Source organism: Syngnathus scovelli, chromosome 1 (assembly GCF_024217435.2).
Source record: "Syngnathus scovelli strain Florida chromosome 1, RoL_Ssco_1.2, whole genome shotgun sequence".
Taxonomy (NCBI): Eukaryota; Metazoa; Chordata; class Actinopteri; order Syngnathiformes; family Syngnathidae; genus Syngnathus; species Syngnathus scovelli.
In genome coordinates this window covers 12,871,708-12,894,593 of record NC_090847.1, presented here as the reverse complement: position 1 = coordinate 12,894,593, position 22,886 = coordinate 12,871,708, and the positions used below count along the sequence as shown (strand labels likewise).

Here is a 22,886-nt window from a genome sequence, read left to right as displayed (position 1 = left end):
TAAACTTCTTCTACCTGTGTGACCTTTCTCTTTCGCTGATGCTCTTTATCATTCCAATAATGTCTTGATTTTTATGATTTGGAAGCTTCATTTTAAAGCCTCAAAAAAAAAAAAAATCCATCATTCAAATGTGGCAGTGTTAACAAGTTTAGTTTGAGGTGTGTCAACATTTCAAGAGATTTTTATTTTCCCTTTAAAGGAATTGATGGAAGCTCCCTTTGCTGGCTACATACAGATTTAATGGTGTTATTAACAATGTAGAAACATTTCATTTTTGGAGTTGTTTTACGACATGCATATTTTGCAAGCAAACAGGAATTTGAATGTGTAAAAATATAAAAAAATAAATAGATATTTTATCATCACAAGAACAGATTTTTAGTTATACAGTAAAAGAAGGTAACGTTTCAAAAATAATCTTACAGACTGTGGCCATGAACAAAATGAAAGTAGTAACAAAATAACCAAGGTAGGTTCATTCTTGATCTGATAATCTAAAAATATGTAACTTGATGTTGTGGCCATTTGTCCTGTATCAGGCCAGAGTGGGTATTCGTCTGTTCGTCCTGCACTGTGCTAATTCAATAGGAGACTACAAATCTACTATACAGCTTCTCATCAGAACGTGGGCCCTTAAAACTCAGCTGAACCCTGCAGGACTCCTATTACACTCACCAGGGACACTCACTATCCATCCATCCATCCATCCATTTTCTGAACCGCTTAGTCCCCACAGGGGTCGCGGGCGTGCTGGAGCCTATCCCAGCCGTCATCGGGCAGTAGGCGGGGGACACCCTGAACTGGTTGCCAGCCAATCGCAGGGCACACAGAGACAGACAACCAATCGCACTCACACTCACACCTAGGGACAATTTGGAGTCTTCAATCGGCCTACCAAGCATGTTTTTGGAATGTGGGAGGAAACCGGAGTGCCCGGAGAAAACCCACGCTGGCCCGGGGAGAACATGCAAACTCCACACAGGGAGGGCCGGAGGTGGAATCGAACCCGCACCCTCCTAACTGTGAGGCGGACGTGCTACCCAGTGCGCCACCGAACCGCCACTCACTATCCTGCCCTCCAAATATGTTGAATATCCGAAGACAGTAAGCTCAACCACTTTCACTCATCAAGACTCTGAAGGCCAGGTGGAAGGTTGACTCCAGGTTTAATAACAAGGGAAAGGGTGAAACTGGGAGAACACAAACCTCATTGTATAATCATTCATACAAACCAAATGAACCAAATCGACACGAAATCTCAATCATGCTTTTATCCTATCGTCTAACATCACAGAAAACTATAATTTCAGAACTCAAAAGATCTATTTCGACCCATAATAACAAAAACACCAACGATGCCTTGTATAACACAAAATGTAGGTAGAGGTAGGTAGAGAATAGAACAAGCAGCGTTCTCTTTCAACACTGCAGAAACATGCCCTTACTTCCTGATTCTCGTCACGTAACCTACTCAATCTTAACACTGATCACAGACTACAATGACAATCACCTTCATTATAACACACACTCCATGCAATTCATGACACATGGCTCCGCCCTGCATGTGTGTGTGTGTGTGTGTTTACATAAATTTATGCCTGCGGGCAATTAAGCTTTCATACTGGGTGTTAATAATGCCATCATGGGAGACGAAGAGTAGTGCAGGCAAGATCTTGATGATGGAAGGAAAACAGGTCATGATAAAGTGTGCATGTGTATGTGTGTATGTGTCGAGATGTTTGATGGACAGTTGTAATCAGCAGGGTTCGTCTAGGGTGGGTAAAATGATGTTCTGGAAAAGCACAAGAGAAAGAGGAGACGAGAGGTAAACAAAGAGAGAGGAGGTTTTAATTTCGGCTAAAGAGGATGTTAGCAGTCCTCCACTCCCGCTGACACCTACAGCTCGTAGGTCAGGAGGCATATGGAGTGGACTCCCCGGACCCCTCCAGGGCACAGCCTCACTTCTATAAGTGGATTTTCGCCAATGTACCCGAGCAGTGGATTTCTGTATGCTCCTGAAAAGCTTCAAACATTAAAGAATAGCCTACTGCATGTACACACCGTGAGACCCTTGGGCTTCCACCTCAGGAGACCAAACAATGTATGTTGCAGAGATTTGTGCTTGACTGCCAGTGTAAACAAGAATGTCAGCTGCACTACTTCGCATTAATTACAAGACATTGGTGAAAAATCATATAGAAAGAAATGAAAAGCAATACTGCTGAAACTTACAAGTAAGTGGAGTTACCTACAACAGTTTCATTCGACTCACAAACAGATGCAAATTAGTTCCAAGTGAGAAAAGAGCAATTTCGTCAAGAAAATATCACTTTAAAGTTGTGGCTTGCTAATGTTCCCTACATATTAAGTTTATGAAGTCATCGCTGAGATTTATGCAGTTTTGAATGTTTGCAGAGCTCCTTGATCTCTGTCAGTAAACGTTATGTTAATACAGGTATGCGTCCCCAAAGAACAATCTCTTTTCTGACAATCCTCTTTGTGTATATTCTCTTACAAATGATAATTAAAGTCCGGTGCGGCTTATATGGACAAAACAAGATTTTCCCCTAATTTTAGCTGGTGCGGTTTATAATCAGGTGCGGTAGTTCACCACTATAGATGGCAAGTGGATTTTACATGCAGAATCCAGACATTTCTTTTAATGCTGTATTGTTAACAAGAGTAAAAAAAATGCTAGCAGCGACCCAACATTTCTGCAAAGTGCAATATTTTCAGGCTACGTTTTAAATTCACATGGTGATAAGTGGTTGTTATCTTCCCTGCAACGATAAAGTGGCACCAATTTATATTCCCCCTATCTTTGCATGGCGTAGCTATATCAATCCATCTTGAGGAGAGCGCCTTCTATTTAGGGGCAAAGCACTATCTAAGCTTACAGCTGGTCGCCTGGTGATTTAAGTCTGACATCTCCACAGTGTTACCACCATATTTCTCTCTCCACGTCTCCCCAATCCCTCCTCCTCATCCATATATCTCCCTCATTGTTAAATGCCCCCCCCCCCCTTTTTTGCAGCATTGCTATTATTTGAACAGCTTTAACCTAATCGCAAGCAATGCACTGCATTCAACATGTTTTTTTTTATGTGACATTCATTACAAACACTACTTTTACAAAAATAACAATGTTCACTTTTATCAGAGGTACCCATTTAACAATTTTAAAGCTTTGCAGTGGTGTCATACTCCACTTCATCACCCTGATATTTGTAACGTTTGTGTTATTTTCTATATTTATTGCAAAAAACAGTCATTCAGTATAATGAGCTCAGTTCTACACCATTTAAACTGCATCACTACCACATTGATGGGCATATTGTTTAATGAATGCCTTGTATTTAATATCATTAACAGGTGTCCCTAATGTTTCGCTTTAATTATTTTCCCATTTTACCTTGTGCATTGATGGCTTGAGTAACCCAAATTACACCTCACATTTTTTTAGATGTGATTATTTTTGCTTTGATTTGAAAAAAAAAAACAACAACAATCCTCACTTAACTACATGCAACACTTTGGTAGATTTGATGAATTCTTTGTAAAGAGGCTCCAAGCTGTCTATTTGCATTCCTAGTTACGTAACTGTCTAAATAAGTGAAGAGAATTTCGCCATATCCCAAAAAAACCCCCACACAAAGTTGTTTGTTAAGTCCATTAAACGTGATGCTAACAAACGTTGCAAAGCACCATTACACGCATCTGTGTCACGACTCAATTATCATTTAAACAAGGATATTTCAACACAAACTGGAGCAGCACATGTCAACAGACACTGTAACACTTGCAGGCATATATACTTTATCATCTAGGAAGAACATTACGAAGCACCAATCAGTTTAATGGGGAAGTATGATTTTACAGTGCTTTGACTTATGAACGTGGCCACGGAGCAAATTAAATGTGTTTTTTCAAGGCACCGGTCCTGCTCAAAATAATGAAAATAAAAGAGTAATTGATGCCTCGCCAAATATTTAAAATAAGCACTAAATGCCACAAGAAGGTGGTGAAGCATTTCTTATATTTATTAAGCTCCCCAACTCACGTCGCCATAATTCATTGGCACCAAGATGCCATTGAGTTCCTATCCACCTCTCACACATGTCCTAAGCAAATGTACTTGAAACCAACTGTGAGACGTTTCTAATTTAAGAGGACCCTAGCGATTAGCAGTTACAGCTTTGAATCCACGCGCCTAGGCGACCCTAATCTCATTAATCATAAACAATAGGGGGGTGATAGAGTTGCATGTTTATGCAAATCACTTACATACAGACACACACACACACGCACGCACACACACACACGCACACACACACACACACACACACACACACACACACACACACACACACACACACGCACACACACACACACACACACACACACACACGCTCATATCATCATCTATTCTGTGAAAGCAATCTTTTCCACCACTTTTTCCTCCTCCACTTCTTTCATGTGCTGTTTTGGCCCCACTCTAATGATTGTCCACATGAAGTGTGAGCGTTCACAAGTATTGATCCCAGTTCCTTGCCAAGCCTCATTCTTACAACCAAACGCCGTGTCAAATTGTATTGGACAGTGGGTTTACTTTCCCTCCTCACCTCTACCAACTCTGTGTTTTTAGGGTTTGTTCTCTCCACTTTCATCTGCATTCATATTGTTTCATTGCTTCTTCCCAGCCCTCGAGTGCCTGTGTTAATCTACAGCTCCATTCTTCTTTCTATTACCTTTAGCTGCTCTTTTTTCTTGCATTTTTCTGCTTCAGGAAAGGCGGTGATTTCCGAACTAAGAATAGAATGGAAGAACATTATGAGATGATCTTACTTTTCTGTCCCTCATCACATGGCCTCCTCTCATTTTGTCTTTCTCCTTTCGATGTCACCTCTCTCGAGTTATGTGCCACTTTCCCCTGAATGAGTGCTCTGGTCAAGGTCAATGGCATGCGAGCCATTGCAAGATGCATCTAATGTGTGAAGATGCATTGATTGGTATCCTCACTACAGCGTGTTGTTATATTGATGAGCTGGGATGAAGGCCAATGCAATCAATGTGTCACGTCTCGTCCCCAACTGCTCCACTATGTGTCTGTTGTCTTGGTTTCTGTCTGTGTGCTCGCCCCTCCCCTCCTGTGTGCCCATGATCAGTGTGATTATTCCCACCTGCCTCTCGTTACCTGTCGTGTATATAAGTCCTGTCTGCCCCTCACTCCCGGTCAGATCATTGGTTGTGGTCGTTCGGTGTTGGATTTATGTTATGTGTTAACGTCATGATGTCATTGGTAATGTCACCCTGTCATTTTGTTTCACGTCTTTTTCGGTCAGTCTTGTTGTTAGGTTTTGTTAATGAGTTATGTCAGTTGCCGAGTCTGTTAGTTTGCCTTTTTTGAGTTCACCAATAAACCCTGGTCCAAGCTGCACTTGGTCGTCCTGCTCCATGCTCCACCCGACCGTGACACATTGAGGTCAAGATGTCGAATGAACATTAACGTGTATAGTAAATAGCTGCATTTTGTTGAGCACTTACTATTTGAGGTGAGCGTACCTACATTTTTCCTCTGCTTTTAGTCTTAAAAATAAAAAAAATTCTGAAATATGGAGCCTGATAACTGCAACTTCAGGGGAGTCCAAACTTGGACCTCAAGGGGCACGTCTTGCTTGTTTTCCATGTCTCCTTTCTAAAATAAACCTGATTCAAGTGATCAGCCTCTTCATTAAATTTCATCAAAGTTTGCTGATGTGCTTTATCATTTCAATCAAGTGTGTTAGTTTAGGGAAATATCTAAAACATGCAAGATGGTGGTCCTCGAGGACCAGAGCTGAACATGCCCTGCCAACCATCTCATACATTTTGATTTCAATTATGTTCTGACTACATATTTGTGTGTTCACCATTGGGAATCACAGGATAAAACATGTGATTTTCCCGTGCTGTGCCTTGTGCGGAGCTGTCCATTTCCACTGGTGCTGAAAGTAGATAATTGCCTTGTTTTCAAGGGGGTGGCAGCAGAAGGAGGAAAAAATGCGAAAAGAGAGCAAGAAAACATTTTATGACTTCACCCTGAAGCAGACTGCAGGCTGACTATTGTAAGTTTCTAACAGTACTTTTATCTCCCCTAATCGTACTGCTCTTATGTTTCTGTGGCACACTCACTTACTCTGCATTTAAATTCCTGCATTTTTTGATCACTTTTTTTTTTTCTCTCACCACTGACATACAGTTTCTCTAATGTTATCACATTCATGCTAGAGGAGGAGTGGAGGGGAGGAGGCAGGGAAACAGAGGAAGATCACTCTCTCTTTTTCTTTTTTTAACTTCCATTCAGTAGTGCGGTAGGACTCATACAGAGAAGAACACCATCCTCTTTATATTCTTCATCCTCCACAATAAGTTAATTTCTATATACCACGACTACTTTTACTACTTTTCCACTGCAAGGTGAGGCTGGTTCTGCTCCGATCAGCATGTCTGGATGTGCCAAGCGCTGCAAACGGGCTGTTGTCAAGTTTGTTTTGTCCCTTCACAAACTGCTCACGGGGACACTCATCAAAGGTAAGTGCTTAAATTATTTTTTTTTTGAACCAATGTTTTATGACCTGTGCACATAGTTTCAAACTGTGAAAAATGTTAAACGTGGCTTGGTTGCATGGCATTAGAGAACTGGGCTATTTAAAAGCTGGACTCCTGCAATCCTTTTATCCTTTTTTTCCATGCACACCACATGTAAAAAAATTTTTTTTGGGGGGAGGGGGGGGGGGGGCGTGCTTGACGTCAACCTCCTCTTGTGCATGGTTGACCTTCTTTCTTCCTTTGTACGTTGTTCAGTGATGAAAGCGGCCAACTAATAGAGGAGCAGCGATACGATAAAGTTGATATAGGACACACTTTTGATAAATGTGTGTAATAAAAAAGGAGCCGCACATACGAGATGCTAAGGAAGATGTGAGGCTGCTTTTATTCATTAGTGTGTGGCTTGCGCAGTTGTACATATGTATGTGTGCGCACGCGTGTAGTGTGTGTCGTTAACAGTGGGCTTTCATTTATCGCATTATGGGGTTTTTATTGTGGAAGCAGCAAAAGAGCACACAAAAAGAGTTGCCTTGAGGCACACACACACACACACACACACACACACACACACACACACACACACACACGCACACACACACACACACACACACACACACACACACACACAGGCGCACACACACACACACACACTGGACAATGTGGGGATGGGAACATCAAAGATGTGGCACACATGGTATACACGTGCACATATACACAAACGTGATATTTCGACAAGCCGTATTGAAAGCAGCTCTGCTGTTACTTACATTACATTGCATAGACATGCAGTTGCCCTCAAGCTCTCTTGACATCTGTTACTCTCAAGTATGCACGCATGTAAGCACATACAGTGGATATGAAAAGTCTACACATGCTGGTCCAAATTCCAGTGTTATAAAGAAATGAGAACAAGATAAATCATTAAAAAAGAATTTTATCTGGGGCCTATTTAAGGCAGAAAGAACTATGAAGTTTCAGTAACAGTTAGTGTTAGTACAAAACATTCAGGTTGTGCTAGAAGAAAATATATAAAATATACATAAAAGTCTCTATTTTTTATTTGTATTTTTTAGAGGTTACTAGATAGCTGACCTCCATTTTGTAATGAACAGAGGAAATTTAAAGGTTGGCCGGAGTGTGGTGACTAGCATGTAACATCACTTTGAAAGTGATTAGTTAATTCTGAGCACAGCCAAGTTCTAAGAGAGTGTGCACACTCTATTGTTCATTGTCACCACCCTTTACAAAAAGATTAAAAATAATATATCAGGTTAAGCCTGGTGGAACATGTTTTGTCATGATTAACCATGACATGACCAAAATATTACTTGGCATGTATTCAACCTTTTAATGCCAGTGGTGAGAAGATTGTGCTTTTTAAAGGCAGTGTTACAGTGATTTACTTTGAGATGTCGTCTCCGGAGGGACTAATGAAAGGAGTTAGGTCACATACAATTGATAGATGTGAAGACATCCCCAAAGAAAAGTTCTAACTTGAGTCACACGTTTAAAAAGATGAACAGCTTTCTAACACGACCCTGCGGTCTTCTCAAGCCAATCAATCAAGCCAGTATGAGTAAATTACTTAAAATAGTTAACATTTCTGTAAAGTAAAAATGTCGGCAAAAAAAATATTCCACGGAATGCGTTTCACAGTAATCGACAACAGCAAGAGCTAGTGTGTGATTTGAAAGTGGCTTTGAATTGTCAAAAAAATCCAATGTATGCAAATTAGATGCACTGTTATGTTACAATCAGGCAAATTCTGGATGGCTCGCGCACTTGTTTTCTACATGGGAACATAATTTAACAAGATTAACTTGGTTGCTTGATTTCATAAGTGAAGGGTGGGCAGGTACTATTGAGACCCAAGTATTTGTATACAAACAATTCAAGTCAGTTTTTCATCATATGTCCCCCTTCGAATTCATTTATTTTTTAGTGCCCCCCCTAGTTGCTGAGTCTTGTCTTCACACAAGGCACCCAAACAGTTGGTTGATTAAACAATGCTGACCTCTGCTGTTTCTTTTTAGAACATGCAGTTATTTGCAAGAAAAATCATAGCAATTCTTCATTTGAGGAAAAATCTTCTTGAGGATTATTTTCTAACAAGTGAAATATCTCAACTACATATGACGGAGTTTACCATTTCAAACACTTTAATACTCACATCCGAGCATTAACGGTGTCACTCACACTTCATTCCTTCTGCATTCTCCTCGATTCGTTGAAACCTTTGCAAGTTTTGATAGAAATGTTTTTTTGGCCCTTCTCCTCTTCTTTGGTCCACTGGCACAAGTCTGCTTTCTTTTGCCCACAGTGAGTTTGTTTTGCTACCCGCTTCCTGAATCAAGTTAAAAAAGAAGGCAATAATTTTCATCTTTTGGTAAAGTAAAGAGTGTAAAGAGCAAAGAAAGTACGATAAAATATTCTGTTCTTTCGATTTCATATACTATACATGTCTGTTCAATTGCATATCCTACAAAGCTCAACATAATATATACTGTAGATTTACATAGAAGCTAAAAACAGAATGTTACCAACTCTTAAGGCCCAAACCAACCAAGAAATTAAATTTCAAACCTCCTAGATAGATAGACCAACCAAGCGTTGACACATTATTACAATTTCCACTTCATTTATAGAGTTTTTTAAAAAAAAAAAAAACAGTTTTGAACAAAGAAAGGGAACCACATGTTTTCATTTTAGTTTCATAATTATTCCATTGATGAACACCTCTAAAGAAGGTAAAATAGCCATGAGAATAGAGGGAAGCGCTCAAAACGATCATGATTAAATGATGATTTTAATGTTTTCAAGCATGTGGCTAAAACAATAATAATCAAAGAAAACTTAATTAGTGAGGTTTTCATGAGCCATTTGCAAGTCCCTGAAAATCGCGAGGCCTGAGGCAATTGCTTAATACTAAGTCCGCCCCTTGGTTATTAGACGCATTATACATATTCCTCTCATTATATTCAACATATTATCATGACCCATTTTTCTCCTTGGACACCGCACCCATGTGGGGAATTTGTCGAACTATTGCGGTTATCCAGTTTGTGTCTTCTTATAAATGTCATCGATACATTACCTCCAATTGATTCTGTTCCAGAGATGACCTCCACTATATTACTTGGCCCACCCTTTTTATAAGAGCCGTCAAAACCAGAAAACACCATATTGCAGCAGAAACCGCTTAGGTTGACTTTAGAGCATGGAGGGTATTTTTTTTCCTTAACTTTGCTCATGGTTTCATCAAGCTGCAAGCACCAATTAGACCTAATCCCCATCAACACCCGCTCGGCTTTTTAGTGTCTGTCACACTCCTCATTTCTCTCCCCAAAACCTTTCAGCCCTGAGTGTGTCAACTTCCAGCCTGTTCTCCCATCTGAAAACACTCTTCTTCAATCCTCCGGTCTGGCTGTTATCACTCAACACTTATTTTTTCTACAAAAATGCATCATTTTTGTCTGCAGGTGGCTTCAGAATGTCCTTGAAATTATTTTGTCATTCTCCTACAAGGATTGCCAATTCCAATTGATCATTTTATCAGCAAGTTATGCAGACATTGGATAATGAGCCTGATCATTTGAATCAGATTGGTGGAGTCTCAAAGCTCTCTCTCTCTCTCTCTCTCTCTCTCTCTCTCTCTCTCTCTCTCTCTCACTCTCACACTCACACTCACACTCACACCCACACCCACACCCACACCCACACCCACACCCACACCCACACCCACACCCACACCCACACCCACACCCACACCGACACCGACACCGACACCGACACTCACACTCACACTCACACTCACACTCACACTCACACTCACACTCACACTCACACTCACATGCACGCACGCACGCACACACACAAACATACACACACACAAAACAGTTCACCCTTATCTGTTGGAAAGCAGTGTAAACACTCATGGAGGTTCTTGAGACGTGATTAAAAACCGGTCCATGATCGAGATATCCTATCCTGAAAGTCATCAAAGGGCTTTTTCATGGAATAAGCCGGAGCCGACGAGTCACTGCCTGGACGATAACAGGATAGCGGCCGGCGGCGCGGACTTGTGGGTCTAACTGACAAGACGTGTGTCTCATAAGTGCCACATCAAATATTCATCAGTGTCTTTCTTCATCATTTATTCTCTTGCGCTCCCCCCAGTCCTGTGGGACTGAATTGCACTTTTCGTATTCGGCTAAGAAGGGAAAGTGTGATGAATGTGGCTAAATGAGCATGCGGAGGCAAACAAAGACAAATGAGAGGATTTAAACTGTGTGTTGCATTGCTAATGTGTGTTGTTGCTTTTATGTGGCTATTAGTATGCATGTGTGTACATCTACTGGCGTGTGCTTGGTTTAGGAATGCTGTCATATCACTTAACAGGCTCATGCTCATGTTAAAACCTAACGCGCAATAATGCATTCAGAAAAGCCAGCGAGGTCAAGATGCGTATAAACTAGTACAACTACCGTAATTTTCGGACTATAAGTCGCACCGGAGTATAAGTCGCACCAGCCATAAAATGCACAATACAGTGAAAAAAAACATATATAAGTCGCACCGGAGTATAAGCTGCACTTTTGGGGCAAATTTATTTGTCAAAATCCAACACCAAGAACAGACATGAACCAGCAACAACAGGCTAAACGATACGGTATGCTAACGTGACATACACACAAATGAGGAGCTGAGAACGGGCCTGAGTAACATTCAGAGTTATTCAAACAAGTATTACATAAATAACACGTTTATCAAACCATCTGTGTCACTCCAATTCATTAAATCCATCGATCGTCCTTTATGTAAACAATGCCGGGTATGCGCCACATATGCGCCGCTGACGTCGGACTCGTAAGTTGCATTTCAAACTATTCCACAGACCCATATAACGATATATAAAGTATATTTCAAATAACTATCATATAACAACAATATTATCAAACCATCTGTGTCACTCCTAATCATTAAATCCATCGATCAAATTCCTCGTCCCTTATGTCAACAACGCCGCGTGCCCGCCGCACAGATCTAGTATACAACTATATTGTAGCGTTAACAAAGTACCAGGAAACACGTGGGTTTGGTAAACGGCTCGTTATTTAATAAAACAAGAGTTCAACGAGCCAACAACTACTGAACTGTAACGATAAAAACATATACAAGTTGCTACACGAAATAAAATATATCAAATAACTATAACATAAATACGTTTTTCAAACCTTGTGTCACTCCAAATCATTAAATCCTTCAAACGTGGGGCCCTTCGTCATCTTCGTCATCCCGTGATAGAATCCGTTGTCCTTATGTAAACAACCACCGCGCTGCTGACGTCACTTGCAGGTCAAATGACAGTAATCCCTTGCTAGATCGTGGTTCGTTTATCGCGGTTTCACTACATCACGGATTTTTTAATTTTGAAAATTTGCGAAAAAATTCACATATAAGTCGCTCCTGAGAATAAGTCGCCCCCACATGCAGCCCAGAACCAACACCCGAGTGGCCCAGCCTGTGGTCCAGCTTGTCGCCTGAATTGAATTGCATTCAAGAGATGTAGAGGCTTTCTTGGTTTGCAAGATTTCCATAATTCCGACAGTGTTTGATAGCGTGAATGCAAAACTCGTAGTTATTTTGAAGCAGCGTGCATTTTTGTATTAGTATTACCCGTGCACAACATTTGTTTACTAGTAAATAATAAAAAAACAAGAATAGTTTGACAATGTGTTTCATTCTTGTACGAGTGCACTAGTGTGTACTATAGTGAGGAGAAAGCGTGAACTCGTTCCTGAAGTTCAGGCTGGATGGCTTCCCATCTATGCAGTGATTATCACCTCCATCACTCAGCAAGCGACACGGCCACCAGTCAATGGCGGTGTTTATATTCGCTCCACAGAACACAACACAATACTTCACCTGGAAGGATAATGACTTTGTGCCACCTTAACTAAATTGAGCATTTGTTGAAACAGCGGGACTGCAGGAATAACACAAGCAAGGTGATGCTGTGTTTAAATCATTGAGAGCAGGAAACCAAGTGTCACATAAATACGTAAATATTCGTCTGCAACAGGTTCAACTTCTTCCTTTTTTGCTAGTGATGTTGTTGTACCCTCAGCAAAATGACCTTAAATCAACTTCTAAACTCACACTTTTACGGCGATACTTGATGGTGCGCATGAAGTTGAGTTATTTTTTTTCTTTTTCCATTTCCCTGACAGGCGGCATAAAGTATGTAGAAAGTTAATCTGTGTGAAGATTCATTGCCGGACAAAGAGACAGCAGCTGTAGCCTTGATGAGACGAATGAGGCGTTGTTAGCGACGGAGCCCTCAATCAATTTAATAATGTTGGAACCTGTTAAAAGGCTGCTTGCATGCCACTTGTTTTAGTTGATCACGGGGAATGCAGATATTTTCCTTAATTTAATTTTATTTTTTACTAATAATTCCCAACACTAAAGTACAGTCAAATAATAATAATAATAATGGCGGCTCGGTGGGGCACTGGGTAGCACGTCCGCCTCACAGTTAGGAGGGTGCGGGTTCGATTCCACCTCCGGCCCTCCCTGTGCGGAGTTTGCATGTTCTCCCCGAGCCCGCGTGGGTTTTCTCCGGGCACTCCGGTTTCCTCCCACATCCCGAAAACATGCTTGGTAGGCCGATTGATCACTCCAAATTGTCCCTAGGTGTGAGTGCGAGTGCGAATGGTTGTTTGTCTCTGTGTGCCCTGCAATTGGCTGGCAACCGGTTCAGGGTGTCCCCCGCCTACTGCCCGATGACGGCTGGGATAGGCTCCAGCACGCCCGCGACCCCCGTGGGGACTAAGCGGTTCAGAAAATGGATGGATAATAATAATAATAAGACAAAGACTTACGTAAATTGTCTCCCAAGGCGGGAATTTGACTTTGAGCTTACATTTTTACATTGATTGCGGTCTCTCTACTGGGAGCTTGTGCAGGAGGCATGAGATGGATTCTTTGCAGACTTGGCAGGTCTCCGAGTCACCTTCTTCCTGAGTCGTGTCAGGATCACTAAGCTCGCTCCCTCCTCCGTCAACGAATCAATCTGCTGGTTATGATGACTCAGACGACACAGCAGATTCTTGTTCTTGTCTCTGGATGTTCTCCATCTTCATCTCCTTCCTTTTATCTTTCCCCTCCATTCTCTTCACTCATCCCCCACCTTCAATTTGCCCCCCACGCCTTCCTTGTCTCACCCCTCCCATCATTTCTCTCCTCACCTCTATGTGCTCATCAATATGACTGATTACATCCCCACCTTCGTTTGATAGAATTTGGCAGCAACTAAGCAGACAGATTTATTATTCACTGCCTCCTCTGCATTTCCCCCTCTAGTCATCCACCTACCACACTCTCACATGTTCTCCTACATTTAAAGTTTATTGTGTTGTAAGTATGATGAAAGTGCAAAAGCAAAAACTTCACTCAACGTAGCAAAGATGTGCAGTAAATCAAGAAAGCTAAAGTGAATTGTGGTTGAGATTTTAAATTAAACCAGGAAGCATTGACACTGACGAAGCAACATATTTGGAAAAGCAAGCTATACCCCATCCGTGGCCTTATTATAGAATTGTTGTCGGCTCCAACAATAGTTTGTGACAAAATGTTGCTTCTGCCGTTAAAAATCATTGTTTAGTCTGAAAAGAAAGGCTTTTCACAGTAATGTTAGCACAAATTATAGGAACATTTTGTTTGGATGGCAGAAAAAAACGCTCGCTAGTTTTTTTCTTCTCAGCATGAACACTGAAATTTAATAAAACCAGTAAACTATTTCTGTACAGAGATTTGTTTGGTTGCACCAAGTTGTCAAAATGGATAGTGTATATTCACTTTTACTATTTCCCCACCTCTGGACATGCCTCATCCGACAGTCGCAAAACATTTCCGTCGTTCATCCGTGCTGGTGGATAGCATGAAATTATTGATTCAGCATGTCAGAAGATGAATACGTTTTCCCTTTATAAAGCAACTGTGATCTCTTGCTCACCCTAATGAAACCCCAGGCCATCAGAACCTTCCATTGAACTCAACTGTGGATGTGCAAGACTTGAGTCACATGAGATTATACTCAATTTATATTTAAGTCAAATTTAGGATTTTGGACATTCTTGGCTAAAACCTAAGGAAAATTGGATTTGACTTTAATTTAGTATTCATGAGACTTGGCTTGACCTAGTTTTGAACGACATGCCTTATATTTAAAAATATGCACTTTTAGCAACAACGGCATTTAACTTCAGATGTATGTATAGTACCAACTTAGAAGGATAACTTTACACATTAGCAAATTGATACCTGCTCAAACATTAACTATGAATCATGTCGGTTATACATTTATGAGAATTAAACAAAGCGAGAGAGACTAGTTTGTGCATGTTAGTACGGATTCTGGTATGTACTTGCTTGAGACTTGTCTATGTGACTTTCTTCCACCTCTTGGTGTCTGTATGGAGGACTTCAGAGGAGAAGCTTTGACGTGTTTGCAATCTTCAGTGACTCTCAGAGAACAATGATTTGGACATCCCAAGTAAAGTTTTAGTACAGTATAAAATAAATGCTACAAGAAGGAGTCTGATGAAAGGGATCCGCCTGCAATGACTGTTACACAAGTTTCCTTATCTCAATTCTTCAGCTTATATTTGGAATTGAATCTGTTTATCTGTGTCTCTGCAAGAGTGCAGAAAAGTAGCAAAGTGAATTAAAAAAAGGGTGCGTTTGCAATGACCTGCTGCAAATGGCTGTCGATATGAAGGCTTTCACTTGTTTATCTCCTTGCTTTCCTGCATGCCTTTTTCTCATTTGCATGTAGATGGTCAGCAGCAGCAGCTGCAGCCAATAACGTCTCATATATGGCCCCGGGACGTTATGGCTCCATTACTGGCCTTGATGACCCCTACCTGAATTGGATTTTTAACGACAGCCACGTACGTGATTGAGTTTTGATTGTGGGCTGCGTCCGAGTGTTAGTTTTTCTTTAGGGTGGGGATATTGTTTGCTTGTGCATACAAGGTTTGTTTCTTCATCGTAGTGAAAGGTCCATCAAATGTGTCTTATTTCCTCAACTCCATGAGATTTTATAGAGTTATGGGCAAAATACTTGTTGGACAGTGACAAAGAAGAGATTGTCTGGTGTGGAACAGCACGTCGACCAGGTGCGTCCATGTCATCCTTGCTTTGTTATCATCTACAAAGGAGCAATTTTAGTAGAACAACTTGATCCCCCATTCCACCTCTTTGCTGCCTGTGCAGTCATTCAAACCTTGACCCTTCCCAAGTCCTTACAGATGAGCTGCTTGTGCCTTTTGTAATTCCAAAACACTGTCACTCTGCCACCTTATTATCTCCATTTTTTGGCACACTTAACATTTGAATCCTCCTTTCTGCCTTCCTCTTATTTAAAAAGCCCCCCACCTGCACGCGCACACACACCTTTCGACTAGTCCCCCACCATGTCTCAGTCTGTGCAACAGTGTGCAATGCTTCGTTTTTCACCAGACAGAGCGACTGAGAGCAATAGGAGAGCGAAACGCAGACAGGGAGGGGAAGATGCATAAAGAGGCACTGAGGAATTGAAGATGAATGACAGAGAGAGAGGGAAAGCGAGTGAGCGGGGCATGTAAAAGAGGCAGCTTCAGTCACAGCATAGACAAAGGTAGCTTCAGAGTGCATGTGCGGGTGCGCCTCCCATATATTTGACCATCTTACTCACACAAACTCTCATATGCACACGCACGCACGGAGCCCGGAGCGGAAGATCCCAAGCTGTGTGGGTGCGAGGAGGCGGTATGAGAAGTGATAGCTGTACTTACACACATGCAGCTGGCTAATGGACTAACTTAATTAGAGCGCACACAACCACTGTAGATTCACACTTTGATTACAGACACACAAACACACACTCTTGCAGACACACACAGCGCAACCTCTCTGTGACCAGCTGTCACCATGGGTCTTGTGATGGGGACCTTCTCCATGCAGTCCAAGCAAGTCAGCTACCACAGAGGTAAGATTCGATTGGAAGATTTCAATGTCCCATCGAGCTTGTGTTTGTATTAAATGTGCCAGGTTGTGTATTTGTGGCTGTATGCTTAAAGTTGTTATGTGTCTTTGTGCTCATGCATTTTGCACAAGCGGTGCATTATGGGGAATGACTTAGATGTGTCGTGGTAAAGTTGGCATAAAATAGTCATTTATTATTGGTTTATGACGAACCCCTCATGAGACCATCTGTCCTCTGTTTGAACTGTGGATTTGGGAGTCTGCGCCTGTGTGTTTTTCAGTGTATGTGTGTGAAGTGGAAGAGCCATGCCATTGGGCATGTCTATAAAAGGTGATAGTATTTACTTCCGTCTGCTCTCCAAGCCAACCTGTTTCCTATCGCCTTTGCTTCTGTTTGACAAGTGAAAACTGGCAGTGGCTCTTGCTACATTTCAATGCGGTGACTTCATACTCTGATGATGTGAAAATATTTTAAAAGCGTGGCAGTTTTAGTTGGTGTGCTGTGAATGCGCACGTGATCGGCTGGCATTTGTTGACCTTGAACCTCATGTTTGTCACTTGGCAGTTTATGTTTCATCAAGCGTATCCTAAAATGCAGTTCAGGAACACGGCTGTGTGACAGGCTGTGAATGTTATGGAAGTCCCTTATGAGATTTCTTTTCATGTGATCCATATTTACTGTTGTGACTGTCAAACAGTGGAAGACCACATGCACACAAAGTGAGACAGAAGGGGGGAAAGACACTTTTATAGACCTTATAAATGCTTGAGTGAAATACAGGCATGTATACTAGCTTCCTGCGTGGGTTGTTTATTTTAATTTCCATCCTGCGCCTCATTTCATTGCATGGCAACAGCTCTCAGCAGATGCTTCAGATGGCTGTCGAATGAGCCACTCGAGGCTCATTTTCAAGGTGGATGTTTTCTCTCCGAAAAAAAATAAAAATAAGCGAGAGCCACAAGAAGATAAATGAAGCAACACGGCAGTTGGATGGAAAGTGGGCCGTGTTTTTCCGTGCTGCACTCATGCTTGCAAAGTAAAATAGAGATGTATTTTGGGTGTTTGTGTGTGCATTTGCGGGGAATCTCTCCACTGGCTGTGTCAACCTCCAAACAGCATGTACTTTGAAGTTGCCACTGTGTGCTGGATCAAGGCAATGGATGAGTCAAGGAGGCAAAAATGGAGAAAAGTTGAGAGAGGAAGGTTGCTTCTCGGGGGCTGTGCGTGTGTGTATGTATCTGTGTGTATGTGTGTGTTTCACCATCTGCTGCGCTGTTACAAAAAAAGGAGGCCAACACTCATTTTGCATGCCTGGACCCTTCTTGATCAGAACCCAACAACCAGCTGGGATAGACACAAAAGTAAACTTTTAAACTTATTTCTGGGCGTTAAGAATAATAATTGTGACACATGTGTGTACTCGCATGATCTGCATTGCTCTAAAACCCAATGGAATGACATCCCTTTACTCGTGTTGAGATGCATTGTGAGTTTAATAAACCATTTATTCCTACTGGCATGGCATGCTTTGTCTCACAGTCGAAAGTCTCTGGGTTCGGATATTGAGTTTGCAAATTCCCCCTGCGCGTGTGTGCGTGGGTTTTTCCAGGTGCTGTAGCTTCCTCCCACATACCAAAATATGCACGATAGGTTAACTAAAGGTTCTAAATAGCCCATAGATGTGAGTGTGAGTCTGGAAGCTTGTTTATCTATGGTATATGTGCCCTGTGGTCGCCTGGTAACCAGTCCGGGGTGTAACTTGCCTCTTGCCCAAACAATCTGTGATGGGCTCTCGCCCTCTTGCAAGACTAAAAGGGAAAATAGATGGGTGTATAATAAATGAGTGTACAGGTAAAGTAACCGGGAATGTACAACTGGAGGCAAAGCTGCTAATGACAAATTTGAATGCTCTTAGAACCCACTGCACTGATTTATAGATGTCATGTTGTCAACCAGGGATTCCAATGTGGCCATTGCCTTTCATTAGCCTTGGTCAGTTTTGCTTTTCTCAGTGTTTATTTGGGGTGATTTTTGACAAAATTCTTGATACGCTGCTGGCTGTTAACTTATCACAGAAAAGGTGTGCAGACGCATCATCTCCCCCAAAATCCAGAAAGATGACACTTGCCGGAGGGAACCTGTATTTTAATCAAATTAAGCAAAATTTGCATTAGTATAAACAGATAATTTTTTATGTAAAAAAATAATGCTTTTGAAAAGCAAAGTACGATCGCCACTGCATGTGTCATAAAGTTTTTGGTCTTGTTCTTTTGTGGTTTATTAATTTACCATGGTGAAAACCTCAGATTAACATACCAGTTATTTAGTGTGAGGTTTCTGTGGGGAAATAACATAACAGTAAATTTTGAAATACATAGTCAGTTGTGTTGTATTGCATACTGATGAGCTCGGTGACAATTTGGTGCCAGCACAAGCCATGTCAGCACACACAAACACATTTCTCAACACGTAGCTGTGCTGTAAACAATAAAATCTGCTGCTAGTCGACACCTTCGCCCCCTGCCCCTTTGTTCCTTTTTTCGTAACCATCCTCTCTTGTTTCCATCTGTCTGTCAAGTGGATTTTTCATGCTCTCACTTTGTCTCGCTTACACTCACAAGAGACTCTTCCCTACAAGGTTTTGCATTTATCTTCCCTGAGCTGCTCCTGGCTTGATCTTTGATGATTCCATTTTCTTTTGGGCTCTGTTTATCTCATGTCTCATTCTCTCGGATTCCTCTCTCGCTCAAGTGCAGAGAATCTAATCTAGGATCTTTCTGTTTGAAGCCTCAGCCTGAACGTAATCATGTGCAGTTTGCGACTCATATTTTGGGTGAGTGTTGGAGTGTATTGGACTGCTGCAGGGCTAAAGAGTTGAAATTATGTATTGTTAATGGTGCTTTATAGTATCTGCCCTTCTCTCTCACCCCTGAACATCAAAAGAAGTGCACCAAAAGGACCAATTAAGGCAGCAAAGGACTTTTAGTAGATGCATGACAACATTAGAAGCGTGTCTCTTTGGATAATCCCATCAGCACTGCGCGTGTGTGCGCGTTTGTGTCATGCTTTCGGAAGCATCGATTGGATTTAATTATTCGAGATCAAATGTCAGTATTTCATCTTTTATCCGTTACCAATGCAATATGGAACTCACATTTAAATTTAACGGGGTGAAGAAAAAAAAAATCAATTCTCAACCCACTCCATGTTTGCGTAACATTTTCAGACAAAAATCTTTGCTCTGTTTAAATAAACAGCATTTTTCACTTGATTTATTTCTGTAGACAGCTGAGCCCGCGCTTTCCTTCAGGCTCCTTTGTTCAACTGGAGCTGATGACAGAAAAGCAGATGAGTTTCGGCTTTTTTTTTGTTTGCTTAAAACCTGTGTGCACATTAAGAGAACTGCCAACAAATCCAGTAGGACAGTTGAAGTGAGTCATACACTGCAATGTATTGCATGCGTTCACGGAAAAAGCAACTGAAAATTTTGGGAGTTGAGGGGTGGAAAGATTTCAAGCAAATAGGGGAACCAGTAATTTAATGAAATATTTTTTAGCCACACTTAAAGGGGCAGTCCAGAAATGCTGGTCAGTTTTCCACCAACACCACAAAATATGATGGAAGAAAACAAATGCGTGGTTTCGTAAACATACATACAGAAATATATTGAGATGTTCCGATCGAACCTGTGCTCGGTGCTTTTATCTTTCATGCTCGCTATATTATACTCACAGCTATTCCATGGAAACCAGACAGATCGAGCGAGACACATTTGTGGAATAGTGTTCCAAGCGTATCATCAATAAGAAGATGCCGAGCCAGGAGGAAAGGTCACAGCGACACGTCTAATTATTGAGAGGCCCAATCTGACAATATGACAAAACAGGCCATGTAAATGAAACATCTTATCTAGAGAAATAAAGGAGTGGGAAGTAGGGAGACAGCAACCTAAGATGAGCAGATTCAAATCCTCATTCTAGTTGTATAATTGCACTCATTCAGCTTATTATGAGGTTAAAAAAAACAACAACAACTGTGTTATCCAATTGGCAGTCCACATTAGTTTGCGCACAGCAAGCCTCCCAGTGGGGAACATCACTCCACTTATTTTTCTGTGTTTTCTCAAGCTGCTGCGTGTCCCCCGGAATCCCCGGAAGCCCCTGAGGGTTGGCAAACCTTTTATAGCTGTCAGATTTCTAGCTGGTGGGTAATGAGAAAGAGGAGGATGATTTCCTTTGTCCTATAATGTAGCTTGTATAACACACTCACTCCTATCACAAGCTCCACTCTTACACATCACCCTTTATGATTTCCATTTCATGCTAATCATATTTTATAAAAACTTATACTGAGTCTACAAATTTACGTTTCTCAGTAATGTGAAGGATTTTCAAACGAATCCCTGCTCCAGAATGGAATGAGTCCACAGAAACAGTTTAGCTGAAAATGTTACAGTTATAGTGAGCCCAAAAGACTCAGTAATTTCCATATTCCAATCGCCGTCTGTGGCTTGGGCTGTATTTATTCATAATACTCAATAATTAAAACCGTACCATTGGTGTGGGTTTTTTTTTTTTGGTACTGATTGGACTTTAGTGCAAGCTTTTTAAATGGAAAGATAGCAGTCACTCGTCTGCTCAGACATAAGTTTTCACCGCCTTCATGTCTGTCTCGCCATTCTCCCACTACACTTTTTTGTGTGATGAAAGATCAATAGCGGCGCTGCCATTAATTATTCCCTTTTTAATATGATGGGTGCAAGAAGCACATCCTAATAAAGATAGAGACGTGAGGAAGGAGTCATTTGAAGCAGAGCGGATATTGATATTCCTGCCAGAGACAGATGAGTGACTGATTATATGGGCACGAATGGAAGCGAAACATGTACAAGTGTTAGCTCCACATGTTAGCTGAGAGGTGCTTAGAAGCTAATAAATCTGTGTAAAGCGTTTTTAAACTTTAATTTTCTCGCTCTCCCACTTTCCCTCATTCTGTATGTGCTCTTACCCTAGAGATCCAATAATGACATGTCCCACTTGCTCTCTATTTTGACTTCATTCTGGCTCTTTTCATACATTTCTTTTTCATCATCACACTCTAATCTCCCCCTGGAAGCTTTCCTGGCCTCTTTCCTCCTCCTTTCTTCTTGCGCTTCTTCTTTTGCCAAAAAAAAGACTTTCCTCATCCTCCATATGTTCCACGTGTCTTCCCACTCTCCTCGTTGTCCCATTTTCTGATTCTTTCCTTAAATCTGCCGTTCACACTTCTACACCAACGCCTCTCAACAACCAGATTATTAAAGAGGAGCGACATGGACACAGGCCTGTCACCGAGTGACGATACCACGACAGAAATGGATTAAGACGTGAGATTGGCTCGCGGATTTCAAACGGCAGTAACATCGTGCGGCATGATTTATAGGTGGAGATGGTGAAAATATAAGGGGCTAGCAGTGCTGGAATGCCTGAAGACAAATTCCCAGTTAAGGGAGTGGGGAGAGAGATGGATGGAGGCTCAGGATGAAGTCAGGAACATTGACGATGGGTTACAAATCACTTTGATGGCCTGTAAATTCCTTGAGGTATAATTCTTTTCTATAGAAAGAAGAAACGCGTGTCCACGTGTTTGTGCATGCATGTGTAAGCTGCTCAGATAATGAGCCTAAGCATTCTCCTCCTACTTTGTAGGTAAATGTACAATAACAGACCTCCACATTAGGTATGTCTTCCAGTGCAAGAGTTCGATGGAACGTTCTACCTTTACAAAGACAGTAACGCTTACTTTTGATTGACAATCTATAAGTGTCTTTATCATTATGATTTTATTGTACAGTGGCATTGAACAGCGAAGTGAAACACTTGGTCTAATATCTTAGTGAGTGTTCATCTATTTAAGGGCCAGAATGTTATTGCAAAGTCCAACCACATTAATGATAAGGTCAGTATCACCGTTAAAAGTGCCTTTGGTGTTCTCGTCAGAATCAGTCGCACAGTCAGTCGTCATGAAAATGGAGCAGAATGATGAAACCCTGAGGTCTCATTGGAAGTGGCTAAGCATTTTTCCCACATAATCCACTAGTACAATAACGAGCTTCTTGAAATGTGTTCCCATGATTTTAAACATAATTTAATGCTACCATTAGATGAAAGAAGTCAACTCTGTTCACGACCACAAAGTTTAATTTAAAAAATAAAAATAAAGAGTCAATTTAATACAATGACGATTCAATTCAATGATACATCTTGTAGAGTTGCGATCTAACCACCTA

The 22,886-nt window shown here is 41.3% G+C and overlaps 1 protein-coding gene across 4 annotated transcripts in view; it reads left to right on the top strand.

The window, feature by feature from the left end:
* Positions 1–6,343: 6,343 nt before the first annotated feature.
* The window catches only part of LOC125988951 (A-type potassium channel modulatory protein KCNIP1), a 33,757-nt gene continuing 17,214 nt past the window's right edge, over positions 6,344–22,886 (top strand). Inside the window, exon 1 of one of the 4 annotated variants that reach the window (XM_049754863.2) lies at positions 6,344–6,570. In XM_049754863.2, coding sequence (XP_049610820.1) covers positions 6,483–6,570 — 88 coding nt within the window. In that variant the 5' untranslated portion in view covers positions 6,344–6,482. Of the gene's footprint in view, positions 6,571–16,125; positions 16,622–22,886 lie in introns of those variants that run through there. The other 3 variants (XM_049754850.2, XM_049754878.2, XM_049754872.2) reach the window with 3 other exon arrangements.